The 26,592-nt window shown below is 52.1% G+C and overlaps 1 protein-coding gene across 4 annotated transcripts in view; it reads left to right on the plus strand.

The window, feature by feature from the left end:
• The window catches only part of FAM107A (family with sequence similarity 107 member A), a 56,077-nt gene extending 33,640 nt beyond the window's left edge, over positions 1-22,437 (plus strand). Inside the window, exons 2-5 of one of the 4 annotated variants that reach the window (XM_053669485.1) lie at positions 58-121; positions 17,322-17,496; positions 19,245-19,401; positions 19,897-22,437. In XM_053669485.1, coding sequence (XP_053525460.1) covers positions 58-121; positions 17,322-17,496; positions 19,245-19,401; positions 19,897-20,004 — 504 coding nt within the window. In that variant the 3' untranslated portion in view covers positions 20,005-22,437. Of the gene's footprint in view, positions 1-57; positions 122-1,987; positions 2,146-9,674; positions 9,902-17,321; positions 17,497-19,244; positions 19,402-19,896 lie in introns of those variants that run through there. The other 3 variants (XM_037137396.2, XM_053669487.1, XM_053669486.1) reach the window with 3 other exon arrangements.
• Positions 22,438-26,592: the final 4,155 nt, after the last annotated feature.

Genomic DNA, 26,592 nt, shown 5'->3' on the forward strand with positions numbered 1-26,592 from the left:
CCTCCCCTACCGAGGAACAGAGGGCCTGACTTCCACCCACTTTCTTTCTGTTCACAGAAAGAATACTCACCTCAGGCCATATTTCATAGTGAAGACGAGGAGCAGAGACTAAATGGTTCAGGTAAGTCGGACCCACCTAGAAGTCCTCAGGAGGTGCACCCTGAGTCAGTCCTTCTGGAATGCTCTGCAAATGCACATTCCTAGTCACAGTGTTCCTGATCTCCCACCCTGTTCAGTAGCCAGCTTGGTTTTCTACCTGCAGCAAGAGCTTCAGTGCGTCTGGGTTCAAATTCCAGCTCCACAGCTAACTTGAGCAACTCACTTGAGCCTTATTTTACTCACTTCTAAAAGGGGCTTATAACCATACGTGATCGAAGAGTGGACTAAATGAGATGAATCCCCTGAAGGATAGATAGGGGAGAGTGAATGCCAAATGTCTGGTGTTGCTCCTGGCGCTCCTGGTGGCTGGTTGTTGATGAGAGATATGATCAGTCTGGCCAATCAGTGAGGTCCCTGAAGATCAAAGTGTGTCACTTGGGTCCTTGGGACCTTGGGTGGTAACTGAGGATCAGAGAAATACAAGGACCTCTGAATCAAAGCAGAAGCTGGGACTGAGCAGTGGCCAAGGGCCAGCCAGAGAGGACTTGGCTGGCCTTAGGAGACACCACGCTGGAGAGGACACAGGGGCAGACGGAGGTGATACTCTGTGGCCGAGGTCCCAACAGCCAACTCAAGATTCCCTGGCCCACACAGATACTGCCTTAACAGATGCCATGGGGGACCCTGGACAGCTCCCGGGGGAGGGGCGGGGCAACGTAGATTCCAGGGACACTGCTTTCGTGAGTGAAGACTGGGTTGGGTCTTGGCTCCTCCAGCTAGCTGTGTGGGCATGAGCCAAGTCACTTTACCTCCTCGAGTTTGAATTATTTTGTCTCTAAACTGGAGATAATACCCAGCCTTCAGCACTTCTGTGAAGAGTCAGTGAGATAAGTCCCAAAGAGACAAGAGTCAACAGACAAGGACACAGAGTCCATGTCTGAAGTCAGACCGTCTGATTTGTATCCCAGCTCCACAGTGTGATCTCAAATCGTTTAACCTCTGTGAGCCTCAATTTGCTTATCTGTAAAACTGGAAGACTAAGAGACACTAATTCACGGGGCTGTGAAGATGAGATAAAATAGAACATAAAGCACACAGTAAACATTAGTGTGTTTTGTTTGTTTTAGAGGAGACTTAACACAGACTAGACATACAGTAGATAACCAAAATCGTCGGTTTCTCATGTCTTCCAAGTCCACCCGGTTGACTCAGCCCCACCACCTTCAGACCCTTTTGGTCGCCCCCCCCCCATCTCTACTGTTAAGGAGATTCCACACAGCCAGAGAAACCAGTCTTGTGGCGTCCACAGGCTTCCCACCCAACCTTCTTCCCTCAGTGAGGTCCCCTGCTTTCACTGCCACCCACCCCCAGGATGCCTTGGAACCCTCTTTGAAAAACACCGGTATACAGTGTTCATTCTGTGCCAGCCACTGTTCTAAGATTTATCAGTTACTCTTACAGCCCTGTGAGATAAGAACCTATTTTACAGATGAGAAAACTGAGACTCTGTGGGGTCAGGTAATTGGATCCTAGGGTCACACAGCTGTTGATTGGTGGTGCTGGGACCCGATGCCAAGGATGGCACTTCGGGCCCCCACACCTGCTTGTGGGATTCAACCAGGCCAGCGGCCAGGGGTAGAGGAGTAGGTAGGAGACCAAAGCTGGAACTCAAGGCACCCGGTTCTAGCCTTGGACCTGGAACCGCGGGGCCAGGAGTCCCCACACCAGGCGCTTACCTGCACCCTGCCTGCTGCCTGGGCGGGCATACCTACCCCTGCCCTCACCCCCTGTCCCTCCCCCTGCGGCGCCTCCACGCCCGGCCTCCAGATCCCAGAGGTAACCCGATCCGTCGCGGGGTTTTGGCCTCGGAGCAGCCTCAAGGCCGCGGAGACTCTCGGGCCGCGGACTGCGCTCCACCGTGCGCTCCCCGCTCGCAGCGCCCGCTCCACAGTCAGGGGCGCGGAAGGATGGCGCAGAGGCTGGGCGAGCGGGCACGGGGGCCCGCGGAGGCCACGGGACTCTACCGGGCAGTGCTGCTCAGGTCGGGTAAGTAGGCCTCCGACTCGGAGGAGGGCTTGGTGGGAGCTCCGAGCTCTGCCCGCACTTTGGTCTTTCATCACTGCTGCCCTCCTTTCCTTTCCTTTTTCCTTCCTTTCTTCCATTCTTCTTAACCACCTTTTTCTTTCTTCTGGTCTTTCATTCCTTTTTTCTTACTTTCGGGGGTCTTCTCTCTCTCTCCCTCCCTCTCTCCTGACGACAACGGTCCTGCGAGGTTCCATCATCTGCCGGCCTCTTAAGTAGAGACTCACAGGAATGTGCAGACTTGGGAGCGCAGAGAAGGGGTGAGACCCCGGGCGCACTCGGCGGGGCTCAGAAGAGCCCAGGAGGGGCCGACATCACGTTAGCGGGGGAAGGGGAGAGAGCAAGTTACTGGAAAACGAGCAACCTTGTTTCTATACGTGTCATCTAAGGAGAAAAAGATTTTCAAGGAAACACAACAGCGGTCGTTTTTTAGTGTGGGAGTTGGATGCCAAGTGTGTTTTCTCCTATTTGTCTTTTTGTTTGTTTGAAGTAAACATTACTTTTCTACCCGGGACAATAAGAGTTGCTTATTTAGGAAAATGAAACAATGTAACATATGGTCAGTGTACAAATAATTTGGAAAACACAGGAATGTAGAAATAAGAAAAAGAATGCCCGCTGTAAGCGTTTGGGGGCATTTTCTTCCGTACTTGGCGCTTTGAGAGAGACTTTTAGGGAAGGCGGAGAGCAGTCTCCTGTGGGTGCCTGCCACTGAGGGGCGCGTGATTAGAAAGCGCCGAGGGACCAGGGCCCACGGGCGGTGGCGCTCTGCCCTGCGCAAGGGCGCCCGCACCCAGCAGTCCTGCCCGCAGACCCCCGGAGCCGAAAGCGGGAAGCGAGTCTGCCGCGCGCCCGTCGCTGCGGACCGGTTTCCTTTCCCACTTAGACTGGCTTTGCCCGGGGAGACCCCACCGCGGAGCTACCACTCAGGACAATGGAACTACGGGTCGCTAAGTCCGAAAGCAAGAGCTGCCCAGGACTGCAGGGCTGGCGGCGCCCTCCTAGGGGAGGGTCTTAAATGTGGCTGAGCCGGGCGTCAGACCCCGAAGGAGCTGTCTTGACTCTGATTTCGAATCCCAGCTCCAGCGGCTTCCCCACCAAGCACTCTTCCAGGCGTCCCCACCCAGTTCCTCTCTTTTCATTAAGACCAGGAGAGACACTCTCTAGCTGAAACGCTGTTTCTTCTAACTTGGAGCTGCAGCTGTGAGCCTCACTCCAAAGGCAGCATTTTTCACTGGCAGCCGGATCCAACTAGCAGACTCGTTCGAGCCGTCCAGGGGCCACAAGCTTGCCTAGTAATTGTACTGCACTCAGCGACACAGCCAGGAGAGCAGAGGCCTGTGACTGGGGCCACGTACTCTGTGCTAGGCTCTGTGCTAGGCAGGCACTGCGCCTTTGGCTCATTCTGTCTTCACAGCCCTCCAAGGTCACTGCTAATTGCCATCCCCATTTAATGGATAAGCAGACTGAGGTTCAGAGAGCTTAAGCAGCTGGCCTATGGCCCTTCTAGGGAGTACTTTCCATCCCAATACAGGGTAGAAAACACATTCAAACTGGGGTCCATCTATGCCAAAATCTGCACACCTTCTGAGAACCGTAATAAACAACGGCAAGTGGCTGTTGGTCACTTGTTATTGCCGCTCTCTCTGCAAATGCCAGACATCTCATGGACTTCATTCATTTACTCTTCCAACCAATATTCACTGACCACTATCGTGCACTAGGCCCCGTGCAAGGCACAGGCACGTGCCAATAAATAAAACAGATATGCCTTCTTCCCAGGGAGGTAAGGAGTATGAACCGTTACCTCATTAAACATGAGGAAATGGAGGCTCAGAAGCTAACACGACTTGCCTAGAGTCGTACAGCCAGTGGGGGATAGGCTGTGCGCCCTGGCTGTCTCACACAAGGAAGAGCATGGAGAAAGGGGGAGTGAGGAGCCAACTGGGCCGTTTAGTGAAGAGGCAAGAGCCACCCCCGCCACCTGTAGGAGCCTCCGAAGGCAGGGTGGAGATCGAACCCAGGCTGGCATCCATTTCCGTGCAGTGACCTCAAGTCATGCTCCCAAAGTCATATAACACCTTTGGGAAAAAGTCATCCCAAATTATTTTAAAATAATTTTTCACTATTAAAGTATTACCACGACTACCTTAAAGGCTTACCATGAATAATCTGGGAAATCGAGAATTAAAAAAGGGAAGCCTTACCCAGAACCCTACATAAGCAGCCACTGGAAACAATAGGGGCGCCCCCTGCGTGACCCTGCTGTGCACAGTTTATGCGGTGGCAGTGTGTGTGTTTCACATCGCTGAGATCCTACTGACTCTAGTCTTTGATCCCCCTTTTCCACTTGGATGAAAATTTTTAGTGTTTCAAATGGGTTTTTCACAGAACAGCTACCTCTTCGGAGCCCAGACTCCAGGCAGGAGAAGCCTGTGTAAAGGGCTTCCCATGCTGTACCTCCCTTATTCCTCAGAAGAGTGTCTGCCCCGTGTTAGAGATGAGGACGTGGGAGGTGAGGTTCACCTAGCTGTCCAGCCATGCAGCCAGGAGGAGCGTCTGCATTGACACCAGAGCCCAGACCGCGAGCCACTGAGCTGGGAGGGTCACCTTGGGGAATCACTCATGCTTCGCTGTGCTTGGTGGGCTCTGCAGTGCTCCGCTGAGGGTCCCCTTCCAGTTCCTTACCAGCATCCTATCCTGAGCTCAAGCCAGGCTCCTGGCAGGGAGGAAAGCATGTCTGTGCTGTGCAAAGAGACCCCTCCCCAGGCGCCCATGGGCATCATCCACTGCACTTCCCCTCTGCAGCCAGAGGGCCAGCCAAAGCCTCCATCCGGGCCTGCCAAGTAAGGTTGCCAGGTACGGAGTACCCACTTAGATTTTAATGTCAGGTACACAACCAATAATAATTTAGAGTCTAAGAAATTATGCATTGCTTACCTGAAGTTCTCATTTAACTAGGCATGCTGCATTTTTTGTTTTTAATCCTTATGTGGGGATATTTTCATTGACTTGAGAGAGAGAGAGAAAAACATCATCGTGTGAGAGAAACAGGGATCTAACCTGCAACCTAGGTGTGTACCCTGACCCTGAACCTGCAACCTTTTAACATGCTGGATGGAGCTCCAACCAACTGAGCCAACCAGCCAGGGCGGGGCGTGCTGCATTTTTATTTGCTTTGTCTGACGACCCCACTGCCAGGAATCACAGAACTTTGCTTGGCTCGACCAGCTATGGTCTGCCCAGGTTCTCCTGTACACACATACCCTCACCCTCACCCTCACACACATCCCTCTCTCCATCCCTAGACCCACTGTCCATCTCTTGTCTGGCTACACGGGGGTTAAACTCTGCTGGGTTGGGGGCGTCCCAGGGCCCGCCTGGCTCAGAGGCCAGACTAACTGTGCCTAATTGCAGCTGTGTTGACAGCCAGCTTTCTGAAACAAGACTCAGTTCTTCCTCACTCCCTTGCACTTTCCTGTTTTCACAACTTGAAATGCCTCCACTGGGTAAATTCTTCCTGGTTCAAACTTGTTGTAAAGGCAACTCTCATTACTTTTATAATCTCTCTGCAGATCCCATGACAAGTTTTTCTGCCACCACAGCTTCTCCCCCCATGTCCTTTCAGCCCAACACGTAGGGGGTTTGTGGAGGGGTTGGACCCTAGGGTTGTTGTGTGGGTGGCTCTCCAAACCCTCACTGAGGCTTTGAAAAGTGGCCTTGGAGAATTACAATGAATACAGGGCTGGGAAGGAAGTTTTGAGTTGCCATGGAAACTTCTTGTCTGATGTTTGTGGACCCCCCCCCCCCAAGCTGCTTCAGGCGTCTGTCAGCTTGGAGAAAAAGGGCAAAAAGGAAAGGGAAGACGTTTTTGGAGTTTTTTAATGCAAGCTGCAGCCACAGGCCAGTGTAGATGCAGGAAGATTGCCCAGCTCCCAAGGTCTTCACTGCGTCTCTATTTGCTCCTCTTGTTCTCCAACACACACACCTCAGTGGGGCAGGAAGGGAGTGTGAGAGGGATGTGGCAGCACCTGGATCTGCCTTCAGCCCCCCCGAGGACTGACTCTGATGCCCAGGCCCTTAGTGCACCAGAGTCCTTCCCTTCAGGAGGAAGGAAAGGCCTCCAGGGAAAGCCACGCAGACCCAGGCAGGAGGCGGCAAACTGCGGTTGAATCCGGCATTGCACGAAGTAAACTGCGAAAAGGCTCACTTTCCCAGGAGGCCCCTACTTTCCAGCATTCACAGTGAGCATGACTGCGTCAGGTGTGCATCATCACCATGGTTAGTTGGAAAAGGCTGCTCTTTTTCATATTCTTAATCTTTATAACTTTTTTTCTGATAGCAAAAGAAATCTATGCTTGCGTGTCCTTTTTAAGCCACAAAAACATAGTGACAAAGGAGAAAGGCCGGTAACTTTATGCCGTAGAATAGTGGTTCTCAAAGTCCCGAATATAAACTCATCCCCAGGGGCATGTGAAAAGTCCAGATTCCCAGGCCCCTGCCTCACAGTTCTGATGCAGCAGCCCCACTTGGACACTCGTTCTAGTGAGGCCCAGTGAGGGCTGCTGCAGCCAGTGGTCTGGAACTGACCCTGGTTAGCAGTCAAGTGTCTGTGCCTGCAGGCTGGCTCTCTGTGTGCACACAGTTCACCCTTGAACAGCATGGGCTTGATCGGTGCAGGTCCACCCACCACAGGTGAATTTGCTTCGATAGATACTGTGAATGTATTTTTCTTTTGTTTGTGATTTTATTAATAACGTTCTCTTCTCACCAGCTTACTTTCTTATAAGAATACAATATATAATACACATCCCATGGAAGATATGTTTTAATTGACTTTTATGTTATCATGGAGGTCTCTGGTCGACAGTAGCCTCTTCATTTGGGGGGAGTCAAAAGTTAGAAGTAGACTTTTGACTGTACAGGGGATTGATGCCCCTGACCCTCTTGTTGTTCAAGGGTCAACTGTACCATTTTATCTTGGAAAAAAGGGGGAGTTATTACACCTGTGGTCTTGCAGTTTGATTTCTCACTAAACATGGAGTAGACATCTCTTTGGGTCAATAGACATGCTGTTGACTGCACCATATTATGGATTATAACAAAACCTCCCACTGACGGGGCGTGTCTGAGGAAATGTGGCTGTTGACTGTTGACCTCACATGCGGTCATGCACATGTGTGTGTGCACACACACGGACACACACCAAGGTGGCGCTTTAACAAGCTCAAGGATGTCAATGCTTTTGGTGTCTGCAAGTCAATGGTTGGTACTAAGCACCTTGGTACTGGGACAGGAATACGGAGGGGGATAAAGGGGGGCTGGCCCTCAGGTTGGCAGCCTGGCAGGTGAGACTGATGGTTTTGTACACGAGTTGAACCTTGAGAAGAGCTTTAGTGGAAGAAGTACAGCGAGTCCCCATTGCCTGGGGAAATGGCTCCCAACCTCAGGGGTCTGAAGGACCCCGCGTGGCCCTCCGAGGCTCCGGGACCGCCGTCAGAGTCTTCTGATAAAGGACACAGAGTAGGCGTGGAGGCTGTGCTGGCCCCACGCAGACACGGTGACTGACGGGGTCTGCCCCTCTGCAGGGGGCTGGGCGGTGGGCCTCTGCCCTTCCTCGGTGGTGAGCAGAGCTGTCGGCGGCGCCCCCGCCCCAGGGTTCCTGGTGTCCCTCCAGCGGTCAGCAGGCGCTGGGAATGATTCAGAAAAGTCACGGTGGGCCCTGGAAATGTCCACAGAGTCACTTGCAGAGCAGGACAGCATGGGACCAGAGGTGAGGAGAGTCCTTGTCCTTTAACAAGAATTTAGTTGTTGTCCTCCATGTCAGAATTTAGTGAAATTAAGCCACAGCAGGATGGAAGGCTGGGGGAAGGTACCATTCAAAGTACCTCAAGAGAAGCGGAATTTAGGGAGAAAAAACAAAAAGGAACACTCACGGTTTGCAAAAAATTACTTTCTCCCTGAGCACCTGTGATCTCTAAGTGTCACCAGAAGGGTCAGCTTGGCCAAAGCTCCCAGGACATGCCCAACCTGCCCCTGTCCCCCACCTCCTCCTCAGGCCCAACACCCCTGCCCCACTGGCCCTCCTCCACCGCACTAAGCTCGTTCCCACGCCAGGAGCTTTCCACAAGCTCGTCGTACTCCCTACAACGCTCTCCTATGTGAACAGTGTTTGCCTGTGTCTGCTCACCACTCAGGCCTCCATAAATTAATGTCATCTCCTCAGTGTCCACCCTTTCTAAGCTCCAGACCCTCCCTTCACCTCCCCCAGTCTTACTTTAATCCTAGCACTCATCAAAGCTCAGCATTTTCTTGTCTTTGTATTATTGTCTGGCCCCTGCGTGTGTAGGTTATTTGAGCACAGAGATAGCATCTGCCCCGTTCATACTGTAGCTCCAGCATTTGGAACAGTGCCAGAAATAGTAGGTGCTCAATAAATGTTGATGAAATGAATAATAGAGGCAAAAATTGCATTTTTAATGCCCCTGTTCATGATTGGTATATGTCCTGAGCTTCATCGCCTTCCAGACAAAAAGACTTCTTGAGAAAGTAAAGGGGGAAGAAGGCCAAGTTTTACTGGTGGATGCCAGCTTCCTCACTGGGGGACTAAGGGTAATGATAAAAAGCTAGAAAACACTTCCACATTTTCCAGTGAACACTGATTCTGAAATTAGGAGAATGCCTCCAACATCTGTAAGCACCGATGTCAGCCTCTGGCATCTACAGACATTTTTTTTTTTTTTACTTCCACACATTTGCTCCCTGAGCCAGGACTTATGACATGCATACCCTGCCGGGCCCACTGCTACATGCTGGGGCCTTGCCCTCAGGTCACAGCCAGTCCAGTTCTCCCTGCAGGAAAAGCCCTGTTTGCTGAGCATTGACTAATCGCTTTCACTAATGTCATCTCATCTATGTTTTCTCCCAACCACCCTGTTATTCTCTCCATTTGACAAACACAGAAACCAAGGCTCAGGGGCACTGACTGGCTGCTAAAGGGGCTGGTGCCCAAGCCAGGGCTGACCCAGGAGCCTGGAGCTTCCCTTTCCCCACATGCTCCCCTGGGCATGTTGGTGCCTCTAAAGTTCAGATGAAGTTCAGGGTATCCAATAAATAATGAATATGCAGCTTTGGACCCATCAGTGGGTGGTCAAGAGCTGACCAGTGTTGTTTTCCCCTCCCTTTTACACCCTAGAAGCTCCTGGCCCGCAGCAGGAAGCCTGGCTTCCTTTGCATCGGGGATTCGTGGGACTGCACTCTTGCCGACCCTCGCATTAGGAACAAGGGAAATGCGTCTAGAAAGCTGCCTGCTCGGAACAAAGCCTGGCACGGTTCTCACTCTGCAACAATCTAACGGAATAGGTGTTTGTTTGTGTCTCTCCACCGTGTGGCTTGGACACTGTGTTCCGCATTGTGGAAGTGGCTGAGCACCAAGTGAAATACTCGTTACTATAGTAACAGTTCCTTTTTATTGATACCAGAATAAACAGGAACGCAAAGAGGCCTCACTGGCTGGCACATTTCAGCCTCCTGCGTTCCCCAGGGGTTTAAGAACCGCCTTCTGGAGGCGGCTGTATGTGCTAGTCTGGGACTTCTCCGAGGAGTGAGGAACCCAGCAACACCATCCCGAGTTCCCTTCCCGCGGACACCCAGAAGTAAGACCGTTTCTCTTCTGTTTCACCTGCTGTGGAGCTGGGTGCTCTGCCCTGGGAGGTCCGAGGTCAGGAGGCAGTGCCGGAGCACTGGGGTGGGCCGTGAGGGGAGCGGGGCTATTTGAGCTTAGTTACCCAGGCATCTGTGAAATGAGTGGGGAGGGAGCTCCTGGCTCTCTGGGCTGGAAAAACGATAGGGGGCAAAGTGGAGGGAGCACTTGGATACAGCCCTCCATTCTCTTTTATCTCTATCTTCTAAATGCTCAGATGATCTGAGCTTATGCATGACCCGACTCACCCACATTCATTACACGCAGTATGGCAGTTTGATTCTCTTCATCCCTGATGGACAAAATGCTGAGAGAACACAGGGTCCGGCACCCAACAGAGCCCAGCTCAGGTTCTAGCACCTTCTTTTGCCAGCTGTGTGATCTGGGGAAATTACATGGCCCCTCAGAACCTCAGTTTCTTCATCTGTAAAAAGGGATAACGATAGTACCCATCTCCTCGGTCTGTTGTTAGAATTTCATGAAATGTGGCTGTGGGGTGCTTAGCACAGGTTGTGGCCCATTGCAACATTAGCCTGCCTACCGCCTGCCTTTCTGGTGAATTTGGTTTTTGCATCTTGTGGTACAAGGCCAGAAGTCTGGGACTGGTCCAGAAATCAGGGATTTTGGGGATTGGGCGTGTCACTTTTGGGAAATGCTGTCAAACCCAGGTAGTTTCTCCGCCGTGAGGCAGCACGTCACCTGTGTCTCTGAGTGACTTGGGTCCTGAGTGGCTTATCGCTCTGTTGATGGTAAGCACCAGCCAGGATCTTTCCCCTGCGGCCTCTGCCAAGTGGAGCGGCTGGCATCATGCCACTGGTGGGCCAGCAGGAACATCTGGTCAGCAGACACTTGCTTCTTGATCAGCTGCACAACACTGTCCACCAACCTTGCTAAGGACCCTCCATGTCCAGCCCTGGGACTGGGAGGGCCCAGTGGCCCCAAGCAAATGTTCAGGAAGTTTGTCTTGAGTCATTTTCTCATGGGGTGGGGTGGCTGCGTCCAGGACATGGGCCACTGGAAGGTGTGGAGGTGGCTCCCAGATACACAGCTCTTTGGGTGCTGGCCAGTGAAATACAGATGGGCACTTTCCCCACAGGGAGGGGAGAAGGGAGAAGCATTGGGAAATCCGGCGGCCTGACTTGTCACTTTTACTGAATGCCTCTTTCTCCTTTACCGTCGGTTATTTTAACAGCCGCTCCTCTCCTCTGCCCCTCCACCTCCTGAAATGGCAAAGTAAGAAAGTCCGGGTGTGTTCTGAGCCCAGCAGCGTGAACAGCAACAAGGAACAAGGGCAGGGGGAGGGAGGGCAGAGGAGTGAACACCGGCCAACGCCCCAGGGAGGGAAGGCAACCAGCTGCTCCCCGCCCAAGCAAAGACCAGCCGTGGGCAGACGGGACTGTGGAATCTGGCTTAGGCCCAAGCTTCTGGGGCCGGGCTCCCCAGCAAGAGGTGGTATTTTGTGTGAGCTGGGTGTCCTCCAGTGACTGAGCCTCTGCTTTCTCATCTATAAAATGGGTTCATGCTGCCTCTTCATTGGGGTTTCTTGAGTATCCAGAGAGAAAAGAGTCATAAACCTGCCTGATGACTGAACATCACTTTGTGCTGGGAGGGTACTGAAGTGATAGAAGGAGCACTGAATTTGGAGTCTGAAGGTCCCAGCTTTGCCATTATTCTATGTGTCCTGGGACAAGTAGCTTGACCTTCCTGAGCCTCAATTTTCTCATCTACAGAATGGGAATGATAAAATAGTACTGCTGGCTGCCTCCCAGGGTGAACGTGAGGTCCAGATGGAAGTGAGTGCTCAGGCAAATTCGAGGGTTTGCCGTAGGCCCCCCCCAGGATGGGAGTGTGCCTCCAGTGGGCACCGCTCGGCCAGGCAGCGGGCAAGCACACCGCACAACCACACCGCACAACCACACTACACAACCACACCGCACATTGTACCGTTTTCCTCTCCAGACAGCCCTGTGCGTAGGTGTTGCTGTCATCCCCACTGCACAAGGGCTCAGAGAGGTGAAGCTATTTGCCTAAAGTAACACGGTTAGGAAGGGGTGTAGCCTGATTCAAACTCAGTCTGTCTCCTCCAAAACATCTGCCTTAACCACATTGCCTTACTGGTTCATGCGCCATTTGTTATCACTGATGTCACAAAGAACCAGGATCACCAGCAGAGGGAGGGCAGATGAAGGGACGTTAAAGCCTTCGACAGCTTCAGGGTCCCGCAGCTGTTTTCAGGATGAACTGCAACCTGGGTCTCCATCAGTGCCACTTCCCTTCCGTCCCTTCTCATTGCTCTCCTGGTGGCAGGGGGGCACTGCCACCGCCCTGGCAGCACCAGCGCCTGCCCCTGCACCTGGTGAGCTCACCATGGGAGCAGTTAGCGATCCCAGCAGAGCCTTGTCTGGAGTGGGGCTGGCATCCTGCACAGCTTTGGGGGAGGAGCTGTGGGACCTTCCATGTCATCAGCAGAACCAAGGACTAACCAAGCGAGAAGTTCCCAGTCTCCCCCGACCCCCCCCCACACACACACACAAAATATGAGGTCAGTCCCACAGTCTGCATGTTAAGGGTGAATGCTTTGCCCATCTTGGAGCCATGCAAAACACTCACTTCAGCTGTTACCTGTTGGCCGCCGCTACCCCTGCCTTGAACTGGTCTTCACAGCATCTTGACTTTACAGAAGAGAAGGGTCCCATCCAAGGTTAAAGAGCTGCTAAGAGCTCTAACTTTAATCGGACTCACCCACAATAACCAGGCCAGCAAGTCAGCTGAAATCACTCAGGCCAAAGCAAAGCTTGCTTTTTTAAAATTCCATGCTTTACAAATTTGGCTGACTATTGGAATCACTTTGGGAGTGTTTAAAAAATCCCAAAGGCCAGGCAGGGCATCTCAAGCCGCTTTAATCAGAATCCCTGGGGTGGGGCTCGGGCACTGGTATTTTTCAAACTTCCTCTGATGATGCCAGTATTCAACCAGAGTTCAAGTCCCTGGTATAACCAGTGCAGATTTTTTTCAAATACTCACTTGAAGGCACTCTTACTGATTCTGAAGAGAAGGGAATGGAAGGATAGAGAGAAGGAGAGAAACATTGATCAACTGCCGCTCGAATGTACCCCAACTGGGACCGAACCTGCAACCCAAGTGTGTGCCCTGACTGGGAATCAAACCTTTCAGTTTTATAGGAAGATGTTCCCACCAACTGAGCCACAAGGGCCAGGGCTAACCAGTACTGTTTTTAAGGAAGATGAGAAAAATGCAATCCAAGATTGCGAATGGGATTAATCAATGTTAATTGTTAGTAACAGCTCATGGAGTTGCCACGCTGTGCAAGGGCCCCCACTCACAGTTTGAGCTGCAAGAGTGAAGCCCTGGGGTGTGCAGTGCACAAGCTGCCTCGTTGTACGCGGCTGCCCTGGTCGCCAGCACTTAGAGTCCTTGACTTTGTGCTAGGCACTTGCCAAGCACCTTGCAGGTATCATCTCATTCGTTCTTCAGCTGCCTCATGAAGGGTGCTGATCTCAAGCAGCTTGCATACCTGCTCGAATTGGTTGTTCTAGTGAAAAGCAGCCATAGGCAATAAGTAGTGAGGGGGCACGGCCATGTGTTCCAAAGGGTGGGATTTGGCCCAAAGGCTGCAGTTTGCAGATTCCTGCTGCAGAGGGGAGGTGAACTTGTGCAAAGCTAGGGAGGGGCAGAGCCAGATTCAATCCAGGTTCTAATGGCTCCAACATCCACACGACTTAGCTTCATTTTGCATTTCTTTGACAACCAGGGAAGGATATTCACTAGTCACTTTGTCCTCCACTGCCGTCTCCTCTCCCCTGCCAGCTCTTCTTTGGGCATCCATCTTTTTTCTTTTCGGAGATGACCTAATGCTCGCCTCACCTCGCCTCTTTGCCCATCATGGTCACTCCCTCAGAGTCTGGGTCTCCATCTCTCAGGACACCCCTGTAGCCTAAGAGACCTGGCCAGAACGGCCCTGGAATGCCCCACCCCGCCTCTGCTCAGAAGGTCCAGCTGACCCCAGGAAAGCCCAGATTTTCTTGGCTTGCACATGCACTCCGAAGAGCAGCCTCTTTTCTTCCAGCACCTTGGTGACGCTCTTCTCCACAGAGGTCTCTCTTGATTAACAAATGGCAGGAATGCTGGCCCAGTAGCTCTCTAAGCCCTACCTCTGCCCCGCCCCCATGTGCACGGATCTCACACATGTTGTGTGCTAGAGTTCAGAACCCTAGAGGCAGTAGTTTTCCCAGCCTGCAGCTCTGGGCTGAAGAACCAAAGACATCCTTCAGCATCCCTGTTCCAGCTACCACGCAACCCTGGCCTCCAAAAAACACCATCCGCTACGGTTCACCGCTGATATCGTTTTATTCAAAAAGGCCTGGAACAGATCTTTGAGCCAGACCTGGGCTGCAGGACTGGCTGCATAATTTGCAGGGCCCAGTGCAAAATGAAAACGAGAGATCCTTTTCTCTACAGAGGTTGAGTGATGCCCTCACCCGCTCGGTGGGGGCCTGGCCCAGGGGCAGCAAACCCATTGGATAGCTGGTGACCTATGGGGTAAATATTCCCGGCCTGACCAATCAGATGTTTTTCCTCTGGCATTTAATGGGACAGACGGAGGCTGCCCAAGAGCCATGAAAGAAACCAAAGTTGGATTTTTAAAAATTCTCCAGACCTGCTGACAGTTTTTGTGCCCCCCCCCCCACACACACACACAGCAGTGAGAATGGCCTTATTAAAATCGAATCAAATGCGATCTTTCCCGGACTTGAACCCACCCGTCCACCCTCACGCCACTCTCCTGGTCGCTCGCTCACGCCACTCTAGGCACACTGTGGCTTTTTGTTCCCTGAACAAACCAAGCTTGTTCAAGGTACATGAGTCACACATGCTGTTTCCTCTGCCCCACTCAGCCTCCCTCCTCCTTCCACCCGTCAGATCTTAAATGTCGCTGCCTCAGAGAGGCCCTCCCCCTGCACCTGGCTGAAGGTGCGTCCTGCCAGTTGGTCTCTATCCCAGCCCTCCTGCCTGTATCAGTGGGCTCCGGATGCTAGTTGTAATCATTTATTTTTGTTCTGTGTGCAGGGTACTGCCTGCCCCCCTAGGAGACTCAGCCCCGTGAGAGCAGGAACCTTTTTTGCTTCCTTCACCTCTGCGTCCGCCGTCTACCACAATACCTGGAAGGTTACAGGAAACCAGACACTGTAGAACGAGGGTTTATTATCCTATACTTTCTCAGTGGTCATTACTGCTCTGCGGGAGCTCTTGGTTTTGTGTACTTGCTTTGTATCTGGCCATATTATTAAACTCATTAGTTCCACATGCTTTGCTGTTAGTACATTTAGGAATTCTGGTTTAAATAGTAATATCTCATTTAAATATTAGTTCTGCCCTCTCCTTTCTTAAAGTTATACAACTTATTTCTGCTTCCTGCCTTGTCGCTTTAGATACATACAGTTAGTTATTTTAAAGATGAAAATTGTGAAGCACTGGAAAGTTTGAGGCACAAAAGAAGTCCCATTTGAGGCTCAAACAGGACAAACAGCCAAGAAGCTGCAGCAGGGAAGTGTGTTGTGGTAACGGCCTGGATAGAATATGGCTGAGACTTACTTAGCTAAACGATTGGTGGGACATGGCAGTGGGGTATAGGCACCGTGGGGGGAGAGGTAATTCCCCAAACTAAAATCTGAAGTAGGGTGTTCTGATGCATGACTCCCAGACAACTTAACCCCAAAGACCAAGAAAATATTCACATTTCTAAACAGGGAGGATATTGTGATAGCCACCTGTTCGTTTTGTCAAATGCCCACTTTTAACTACTAAATACTACCACAATTATTTTTAAGGACCAAAAAACTAGGAAAGATATAACCTGAAAAACAAACAGCTGTCTGAAAAAGAGAAGAAAAAATTCATCAGAATTCTCATTTTAGAAACACTTCTGAGAATGTGAATTCGAGAAAAAAATGCACGGTTATGTCTCTTTGCTCTGACACTTAATCTGACTACGTTCAAAATACTTTATACCAATTAACACTTCTTCCGGTTTACACAGCACTTTTACACATGTGGTCTCTCTGTAACCCTCCTAAAGGCACCCTGCCGTGGGCAATAACAAATGCCCGATGTGTGCCTGGAGTGCCACCATTTGCCGAGCACAGTCTTCCCTTTGATCCTACATGCTCTGGAACGTCGCGTTGGGATTTACAAGCCGTCCAACCCTCCCCTGTGCCCAGCCCACTGCGCTGTTACCCACTTCCAGTTTTTGCACAGACCTACCATCCCTGCCTCGCTTACGTGGACTCCGGTTTACCCATAAAACCCCAGTCAGACAGGGAATGGTTTTCATTCTCTTCCCAGTTTGGGGTGGGCAGAGAAGTGAGGGTCTGTTCAAAAGCAACATAGTGGTCCTCAAAAGGGGGGACTGACCCTGGTGGTTCCCCAAGACCACCCTCTGTGAACCTTGGTTTCTTCATCTGTACAATCTCAAAGCTTCTGCTATCAACTGCTGACAAATACAAACCGAGTCTTAACCACGTAGCTGACCAGACACTGCCACCTAGCGTACAGCAGAGGTTCCATCTCAGAAAAGCAGAACTCATGAGGGGGGCAGAGCTGATCCCTAAATTTTTACTCTGTTTACTGTAAGCAGCTAATGGCCAGGCTGTGTCACCTCCCTGACACTTTTTTAGAAGAAATCTCTCTCCTTCCTTCTGTGCACTTAAAGTTCTGAGTACTTAAAGGATGTGTAGCCAGCTTGTAGAGGAGGGAGCCCCTCTGCCTGAATTTCAACTAATTGACAAACTTCAAGCTACTGTGGTAGAAATGAGGCCATCGAGAAGCCAGACAGCTGCATCAAAGATGGCAGCCATCCGTCCCTCTGTAAGCAGAGATGCAGCGGCTCCGGGATTCTCCGATCTGGAGAAAGAGACAACCTGGACTTTTCCATGGAGGAGTTTGGGATTATGGATAGGAAAGTTGAGCAATAAGGAGTGATATTTTGATTAAAGCATTTATCCAAATTATCTTTTATAAGTACATATTGCTCCTTTTAAATATCTATTCCTTTTCCGAGCCCACTGGAAAACAGAAACTCGAGTGCAGTCCCTTTCAAGGGAGGGCATTTGTTTTTTTCAAAGTCAGGCTGAAACATTCGCACACATCACCAGTTGTTTGCAACCCAGCAGCGCTTCGCCTCTAATCCCCACTTTACAAACTCATCTCCAGCCCTCACAACCATCCCGTGCACAGGTTCAATCATCTTCATCCCACAGTTGAGGAAACTAAGGCTCAGAGAGTCAGCTAGCCTGCCCAGGGCCACACAGCAGTGGGCGGCAGGTGGCCAAGCTTCATCTAACACCAAGACCCTTGCCCTTCTACTATGCCCGCTGGTGAGACTGACCAGCTCTGGCCAACCCTCCGCTTATCTCTACAGCCTCCATGTACTCAGAGATCCAGAGGGAGCGGGCAGACATTGGCGGCCTGATGGCTCGGCCCGAGTACAGAGAATGGAACCCGGAGCTCATCAAGCCCAAGAAGCTGCTGAACCCTGTGAAGGCCTCCCGGAGCCACCAGGAGCTGCACCGAGAGCTGCTCATGAACCACAGAAGGTGGGAGCGGAGCTAGGCTGCCACTGCCTGGCAAACACCCCCTCGGGCCTGCTGTGGTTTGAGGAAGTGCCCCTCACGGAAGGCAGGCCTGGTGGCAATTGGGGGGCTCTGGGGAGCTCGAGGAGGGGTGGGGGTACCCCACATGGTCACCAACAGAAAATGTGAAGGTCCAAAAGCTACCCACTTTGGCCCTGGCCTCCACCTACATTTACTGAGCACCTACTATGTGTCAGGCACTGTGCCAGACCCTGGAGATACAGAAGAATGTTCCTGCCCTAACAGAGGTGGCAGTTGCATAACCAGGTGGTATGGTGGGTGCTTTGATGGGGTATATTCTCAGCAGACAGATGAGCATGTGCAAATGGACAGGAAGCACCAGTTGCTCAGTGTGGCTGGAACATAGATTGTGAGGTGGGACAGAGGAACCGTGTGGTCCTGGGAAGGGTCTTTTTCAAGCAGGAGTGTCACAATCCTGGAGGGAGCATGAGTGGAGCAGGGAGACCCCGGGGCCGGGGAGGCACTGAAAGAGAGAGGCCCGAGATGGCAGAGCTAGGACGCAGCAATTAAGGGCAGGTGGACTAGCGGTGAGGGAAGCTGAGCCTCAGCCCGCTCCAGGATAGTCCCAGCTCACAGTGCCTGAAGGGAGGTGGTGGCGCCTTCACAGCTCCCTCTCCTGGCCGTTTTCAGTATTGGCATGGGCCGGCTGTGATCGCCATTCTTGTTTTCAGCTGTGTGCAAAGGACCTTTGAAGCAGATAACATTTTGTATTGTTGACGTTTGTTTGTTTTCCTCTTAGTGTGTCATGAGTATTTCTCTGGTTGCCCTTTTTTAAAAAAATATTTTACTTATTTATTTTTAGAGAGGAGAAGGGAGGGAGAAAGAGAGAGAGGAACATCAATGTGTGGCTGCCTCTCACATGGCCCCCACTGGGGACCTGGCCTGCAACCCAGGCACATGCCCTGACTGGGAATCGAACTTGCAACCCTCTGGTTCACAGCCCACACTCAATCCACTGAGCTACACCAGCCAGGGCTCTCTGGTTGCCTTTTAAAGTCATCACCACAATTTTTTAAAAGCCTAAAGACACGTCAGGGGAAATATTTGCAATATAAGTAACAGACGAAAACTAATGTATACCTATGTCATAGATCCCTAAGGAAAAATGAAGAGAAGATGGGTATAGTTAGTTCACAAAAGAGGAAATGCAAACAGCTGGTAAACATCTGAAAGACTCTTTGATGTGACTGATAATCAAAGAAACAAATGAAAACCAGATACTGCTTCTTGCCTCCCAGATTTGCAAATTCGAAAGACCGGATGGTGACGCTGGGGAGAAGTAGATGCCCTTGTACACTGCTGACAGAAGTGTACTCTGAGTAACCTTTTCTAGGGGCAGGTGGAAATGTGCCCAAAATCTTTTAGAGAGTCTGACCCGACAGTCCCACCTCTAGAAACACTCTGGGAAAATAACCTGAAATAACCTAAAGCTGGTCTCTGCAGTCAGGCAGGCCTGGAGGCAAATCCCCGTGCAGCCCCTCTGTGGCTGTGCCTCGGACCAGTGTCTTAAGCCCTAGGAGCCTCCCTTGCCTTCCCAGTGTATGGGCAGCATGGGTCCCACCCCGGGGCCGCCAGGATTGGATGGGGTAAGCGAGATAAGCGATAATGGTGTAGGTTGGTGTCACCATAGGGTTCAGTCCTGAGACTGGGATGGGGGAGACGGGGTCTCCTGACAGCTCCCCCCACCCCAGGGGCCTGGGCGTGGACAGCAAGCCAGAGCTGCAGCGCGTCCTAGAACACCGCAGGCGGAGCCAGCTCATCAAGAAGAAGAAGGAGGAACTGGAGGCCAAGCGGCTGCAGTGCCCTTTTGAGCAGGAGCTGCTGAGACGGCAGCAGAGGCTGAACCAGGTGAGTGAGGGGCCCCCAGCCCGCCCGTGCCTCCAGGAATGTCAGTTGGCCCAGGAAGAGCTCGGCATGTGGCCAGAGTAGCTAGATGAGCAAAACGAGGACTGGACCCTGAGTCTACCACTCGCGTGAGTCTTCCTTCCGCCACTCGCTTTGCTGCGTGACTCTGGGCCAATGGCTTCCCCTCTCCAAACCGCAGTTTCCTCATTGGCCCAGTCTATTATACGTTGGTTCTGATTTCATTCCCACAGCTGCCCTGTGAAAGAGATGGCACTCCCATTATAGTGATGAGGAAGCTGAGGGCCAGAAGAAGGAAGCTGTTTGAACCAGGCCTCACAGGCTTAATCTCAGCTCTGTCCCCCAAGCTACCAGGCTGGTGGCAAAACTGATCCCTGATTCTGTTTTCTCAGGAGAGGACCCTTGGTCCAAACCCTGTAGCTTTTGAAACTCAGAATTCCCCTAGTCCCACCCACTTGACACCTCTCCTCTCTCCTTCAGCTGGAGAAACCACCAGAAAAGGAAGAGGACCATGCCCCCGAATTCATTAAAGTCAGGGAAAACCTGCGGAGAATTGCCACACTGAGGAGTGAAGAGAGAGTGCTGTAGAGCTGGCCGGCGGCACCTCGGCACCCCCACAGCCCAGCCCTGGCCCCCGCCCTCCCCCAGCCCGTCTGCATTTGGCAGCCCTGGACCCCCAGGCCCCGGAACATCTGTGATGTTCACGCTTGCACCTGTAAAAACGCACTGTCCCAGAGCGCATGCCTATCCCCTTCCCCTCTGCCCCGCAAGCCCCCAGGATTTTCCTTCCGAGCGCCTACCTGTCCTGCTCTAAAAGGAAGCTGCTGCTGGGAAGACTTTGACAAGGCACCTCTTCCTGAAGGGGCTTCTGAGTCCTGCTGAGATTTTCCTGGCGGAGTGCGGAAGGGAGGACAGGGGCCCACCTGGCCTGACAAGCCCTCCATGCTGCCCAGGCCCCCATGGGGCCCTGCTTCTCTGGGCAGCCTGACTCGCAGGTTTCAGAGAACTTCCCTGCTCACAGTTTTACCTGCAGCCAGGTGTGAAGCAAGTAATGGAGCATTTGGGACACCTGCCTTGAAAGCCAACCAAGGGGAAAATAGTTCTCAGTTATTGGTGAGGAAGGGCAGAGGAGTGCAGCCCGCAGGTGGCCTCTGGCTCACATCCTGGCAAGTGGGAAAGGTACTAACAAAGACAGCTTCTTAGAATTTGCCGGCCTCTCCCCCACACCCTCTCCTCCCCACAGCCCTCCCTGTCCGGGCCTTGTAACCACACCTAGCCAGGGCTGCAGCCCTCCTACTCCCAGACTTCTAGAAAAGCGCTTCCCAAATTTCATCGTGCCTACGAATCACTGGGGATCTCGTTCCAATGTGGCTTCTGATTCAGTAGGTCTGGGGTGGAGGCTGAGACACTGCATTTCTAACAAGCTTCTAGGACCACACTAAGCAAGGCTGGAGCACCGGGGGTGCTAAATATTGGAAACATCACCCCTGAAGCCATCTCTACACCCCAACTCCCATGGACCTGTGCCCTGGGAGCTCCCACCCACCTCTGCAGCCCTTGGGGCTCTTTATTATCCAACCCACCCCAGGGACCCCAGGCCTGAGAAGACTTTTAAAGCCTAGCAAATTGTGTCAGGTGTGTGATTGTGGTTTTCACTAGAAATGTATAAAATTGCCAATCTGCATTTCCTACCATACTGTTAAGGTACAATTCTAGCAAAAAAAAAAAAAAATTTGGTACCTTTTCCTAAAACCCGTGGAGAGCAAATATACAGTGGTTTCCAACAGGTTTCTGGAGACAGAAATGGCGATTGAGGAGCCCACTGCCGCCCTCACAGCCGAGTCCGCTGGAGTCCCCACATTCGGCCTCTGAACCCGAGACCACCCACACGTGGTTTTTATCACCTGGGCCAGCTCCGGTGACTTCCAAAAATCCCTCCCATGTGAGACCAAATATTTTCACCTTTTTCTTCCATTTTTGAAGATTTAAAGAATAAATCGGGCCTGTTTCTTTCTCCCCTGAAGAATAAACCCTGCCTCTGGCTTTGTAAACCCATCCGTGAAGGGGCGTGAACAGGGCTAGAAAAGCATTTCTTTTCACCAGAACCACCAGAAAGAGCTGCCACTGGGATGCTGTTTGATCCTGACCAGCAGGGGGACCACCCAAGGGGAGGGGCTGGCCTGGTCTCTCTCCTGACTGCGGGATCAGAGATGTCCTTTTCCCATTAACAGTGCCCACGTGGGGATGTGAGTAGAGACATGCCTGTGTGTGTGTGGTGTGTGTGTGTATGTAAGCTGAGCTCCAAAAGGCTCTTGAAGATGAGGGTGTGGTACTGCAGTTTTGAATCTCTGCTAAATGAGGCGACACTTGGGATGGATTATCCTTCATAGAGACCACCGCTTCCTCAAAGAAGCCACCTCAGAGGTCGATGTGTTGTTCAGGCATGTGAAAAGCAGCACGACAGAGTCTCTAAGCTGGAGCAGGCAGGCCCCTTAGCATTTCACTCGGGTCACCTGGGGTGCTTCATGGGGGTGGCAAGTCAAGGAGATAAAGCCCTAGAATAGAAGGGACCTCAAGTACCATTTGTCCTGTGGAACCATGGCAGACACCCCTGTTTACTCCGCAACGGTCACCCCAACTCCTCTCCAGCAACCTCCCACTGTAGAGGTGGTAAGTCCAGATTCTCATTGTTCCAGCCTCCTTTGCAACTTGGGGTAAGCATGTGACCAGGTTTGGGCAGTGAAACCTAACAGGAAGTCTACAGGGACTTCTGTGAGTGCTCGTGCTCTTCTGAGGAGAGAGGCAGACAACAGGCAACACTTCCCTACCCAGCCTCCCTTCTTCCTGCCTTGATTGAGGCAGCGACACCTGGAGCCACAGCAGCCCTCTTGCTACAGTGAGAAAAAGCCCAAGAGGATGTCAAAGACCTTGCCCCTATCAACATTTGACCAAGCCCATGCCAGCTGCCATCCTCATCCAGGATTATTGTAAATAAAAATAAAGCTTTCTTTGTTTAAGCCATCGTTGGTCAGTCTCTCTTACTTGTAGACAAAAACGCTTCAGAGACCAAAAGTGAGCCCTGCCCTGAATTATCTGCAGACTGTACTGAAAATCCAAATTCCCCTCTCCCATGAGAAACCTCTTGGATCGAGATCCTCAGCAGCAGTACCTTGGGTCTGTATTTTCATACTTTCTCCCTATAGTCCGCATGGCACCCATCTGAAAACTAGTCTTTAGACATCACTAGTTCCCACATCCAATAAATATTTGAGTGCCTGCTCTGTACTAGGATGCTTGCTGTGTCCTGGGGGCAAGGTGGAAAACAATACATCTGGAATATTGGAGTGGCCTCTGAACTTGTCTCCTTGCTTCTGCCACTGCCCCACATGCCCTGTTCTCAACCGAGCAGTCAACTGATCCTGTTACATCTAAGGCAGACCTTACCATTCCTCTGCACAGAGTCCTCCACAGGCTCCCAGCGGAACCCTTTCCGCAGCCTAGCAGGTCCTGTAGTCTAGCTCTCTCTTCACCTCCGACCCACTTCCCGCCGGCCTCCCCGCCACCCGGCTCACGCAGCCGCGGCCAGCCTAGGCCCTCACTCCCACAGAGCGTGCCTCACCTCATTGCCTTTGCACCTGTTATTCCAAGACCAGGAGTGCCCTTCCCTCAGAGGCCACACAGCCCGTTGCCTTGCCTTCTCCAGGCCTTTTTCATGCTCTGGGTAAACAAGCCCCCTCCCCACCTCACCTAAAATCTCAACATCTACATACTTCTGTGCCCTCCTTCCTTGACTTATTTTCCCTCCTTACCAGTTATCACCATCTAACATATATTTTACTTGCTGATCACGTGTCTGTGCTAACAATAATGTCAGCACCATAAAGGCAGAGATTTTTGTATGTCTTATTCACTCCTGATTCCCAGTGGTTTTCCCCCCTCCTTCTTCCCTCCCTGCAGTCGGCTTGGCTCACATAAATCTGGCAAAGTGGGCCTCTGGGACCAGACTCCCTGGCCTTCCCTCTCCTAGCTTTGAGGAAAGGCAGTAGCCAAATAGGACGAAGGGAAGAGTAGGTGCTCAATAAATGTTTGTCGGCTGAATGAGAAACCCTTTCTTCCCCTTCTCCAGCTTCCTCCCAGGTCCAGCCCCGCCCATCCCCATCACCCACCTGCCTCCACCCTCCAGTTCTGACCCTGGCCCAGAGATCTCAGTTGGGTCCAGAAGCTTTCCTTTGGCTGCTTGGGCTTCCGTCAGTACACCTGGGCCCCACTGGCATTTGTGCCTGCGAGACCCACATTGGAGCCGCGTGGCGTCACCCGGTCCTGGAGACCTTGGAGAAGGAGGGAGCTGCTGCAGCTCCGCACCAGTCCTGCAGAAATGGAGACTAAGAGCAGCAGGCCCCATTCTCACGGCGATCACGTTCTCTCACACCCTCAACACCACAAGTCCTGGTGCGGGTTTGGAGAGCACCCTCCTCAGTGGCACCCCAGCACTTAATGCAGAGCTCAGGAGAAAGAGGGGAGACCTTAGGAGGTGAAGGCACCTCCCCACTGCTCTGTAGTGTGTGCTCCTGGGGAGCCCTCAGGCCCCAGGACCTACTGCAGGGCAGCCTCACCACACTTGCTAATTGTACAGTTCCTGGGCCACGAGGGCGGGGTCCTTGTCTGACTCTGCTCACCCTTACCAGCCCCAGTCCAGGACCCTGCCTATAGCAGGTGTTCAGAAATATTGTCAGTGGGTGTCAGCAAAGATCACTGTATTTATGGAAGGTCGGTGATGTCACCACTCATGACAAGTCAGTATCATCATTCCCATTTCACAGATGAAGAAACCAAGCTCAGGTAAATTTAAGTTAAGGGACTTGGTAAGTCACAAAACAATGCCTGGGGTGAGCTAGGAGTCCCAGGGCTATCTGTCTGCAGAGTCTTCTGGGACTTGCTCTTACAAAAGGCTCATAGGGGGGCCCTATGCCTTCCTGACCTGTGCCATGAGATTGGGGAACCTACTTCACCTTCCATTTGTCACTCGTCCATCGGAACTTGCAGAACTTGACCTCCACCTATAAGAATAGACTCAGGCCAACACAGACCGATGTGAGTCCAGGGGTGAGGCCAGTCTGCACTCTCCCCGATGTCACACCCCACACCCAAAGCCACCAGTCTCTGGGTGCAGCCACTGGGTTAGAATCTACCATCATGGTGGCACTTCTGTCTCCTTGCAGGACTGGACCTATGGCTGGGCAGCGGCCTAAATGATTTGATGTTTCAGTGCCCCCAGAGACTCACCAACCCTACCACCACCTTGCTCCCACCAGGGCCTTTCCTGACGGTGCCCCTTCTGCTGGGCTTCACAAGAACAGAGGCCTGTTGCAATTTTTTGCCCTCATTTCAGCCTGTTGCAATTTTTTGAGTTAGGGATGGCTGGCACTTTCTCAGAGAGGACACAGGGCTGGGCTCGTTTTCTGAAACTGGCCCTGTTAGGGACCCCGTCAATTCTCCTGGGCACCAGCTGCCAGCCAGGACTCCCCTGTCCAAGGAAGGGCCTCCCATGGGACCGGGCGCCCAAGCTCCCCCTCTCGGGTGCTGGACCTAAAGTGCATATTCCCCCTGCAAGGTCACTGTCAGGCTTGCCCTATAAAGAGGGTTAATTCTGTGTGCAGGCCTGGATCCAAGCCCCAGCCGTGCCAGTCAGTATTCGTCACAAGCCTGGGAAAGTGCCGGACCACCTTTTCCAGATCTCTGACACAGGAGATGATATCTGCCTTTATCAAACGTGGATTCTCTCATTTACTCCCCCAGGACTGACACTGCCTCCATTTTACGGGGGAAGCATCCAAAGTTTAGAGAGGCAGAGCCCCTGCACGCAGTCAGCAGGTGGCAGGAGACAGACGACCCCATGCCTGCCTGCCTGGCACCCACACAGCTATCCTGGCAGCCCTGCTGGTGGAGGCTGCAGGAGGAGGTTTCGCAAAGCACCCACACCCACACGTAAGCTTTCCCATCTGTCCCCAGAAACATTCTGCAAGTATGCTCAGGCCCAACAGCCTTCCTCCTTCCGATTCCAGCCAGCAGGCAGTCTGGCAGACTGGGCCCCAGGGACGGGACTCCCAGCCCCATGCCACTCACAGCTTTGAGAAAAGACAGGGGCCGAATGGGACACAGGGGTCCATATGCCTGCCCTTTGCCCGGGAAGTTCAGAAGAGCAGGAAGGAGAGAAATGTTCATCGAGCATTTTCTATATGTCTGGCAGGTCCCGAAACATGAGAAAATAGAGTGCCCAAGGCCTGGCACGTTTCAAGGGATGAAAGTTTCTTCTCCCCCTTCCTCTCTCCATTTTAAGGACATTCTGACAGGTGGCACAGCGCGGCTCTTAAGAGCCTTGGCTACAAAGTCAGACAGACGTCAGATTTTGGGGTGAGGTGCACGGCCCAGCTCTGTCACTCACAAAATGGGTGACCTTGGGCAGGTTACTTAACAACTCTGCGCTTCTTGTTTGTTAACTGAGGGTTCCAATAGCACCAGCATCACTGGTTGTTGAGAGGACTGAGTTAAAAAACATAGAGTGTTTGGCACGTACCAGGCACATGGCCAGCACACAATAAAAGTTAATTATTGTCTTCCCTGTTGTCAGCACTTTGTCCTGTCACTGACCTGCCCGCCGAGTCCTATTTCCACTGGGTTATTTCTCTTAGTCCCTAAGCTTGTCTGATGTCCATCCCTTTCTAATGGCTGGTCACCCCAAGACTGTCTGCCCTTCTCTCAGTCCCCATTTTTGGGGGAGGTGGCACCCCATACCTTCTCCATCTCCATATTATCTGTGCCTTTTACTTTTACTGCCACTTTAAAACAACACCCGAACCCTGGCTGGTGTAGCTCAGTGTATTGGGTGTGGGCTGTGAACCAAAGGGTTGCCAGTTCAATTCCCAATCAGGACCCAGGCCTGGGTTATGGGCCAGGTCCCCATTTGGGGGCATGTGAGCGGCAACCACACACTGATATTTCTTTCCCTCCCTTTCTCCTTCCCTTCCATGCTCTCTAAAAATACATGGATAAAATCTAAAGATAAAATAAAATAAAACAACTCCTGGGAATTTCTCTTCTGCTTTAATCCACTAAGGACCTCTCCAAAACCAAGGAAGCCCGAGAGCCCATGCATGGCGGGATCAGCACGGCTTCCTG

The sequence above is a fragment of the Artibeus jamaicensis genome, unplaced genomic scaffold, assembly GCF_021234435.1.
Source record: "Artibeus jamaicensis isolate MK-2021 breed Jamaican fruit bat unplaced genomic scaffold, CSHL_Jam_final contig_519, whole genome shotgun sequence".
Lineage (NCBI taxonomy): Eukaryota > Metazoa > Chordata > Mammalia > Chiroptera > Phyllostomidae > Artibeus > Artibeus jamaicensis.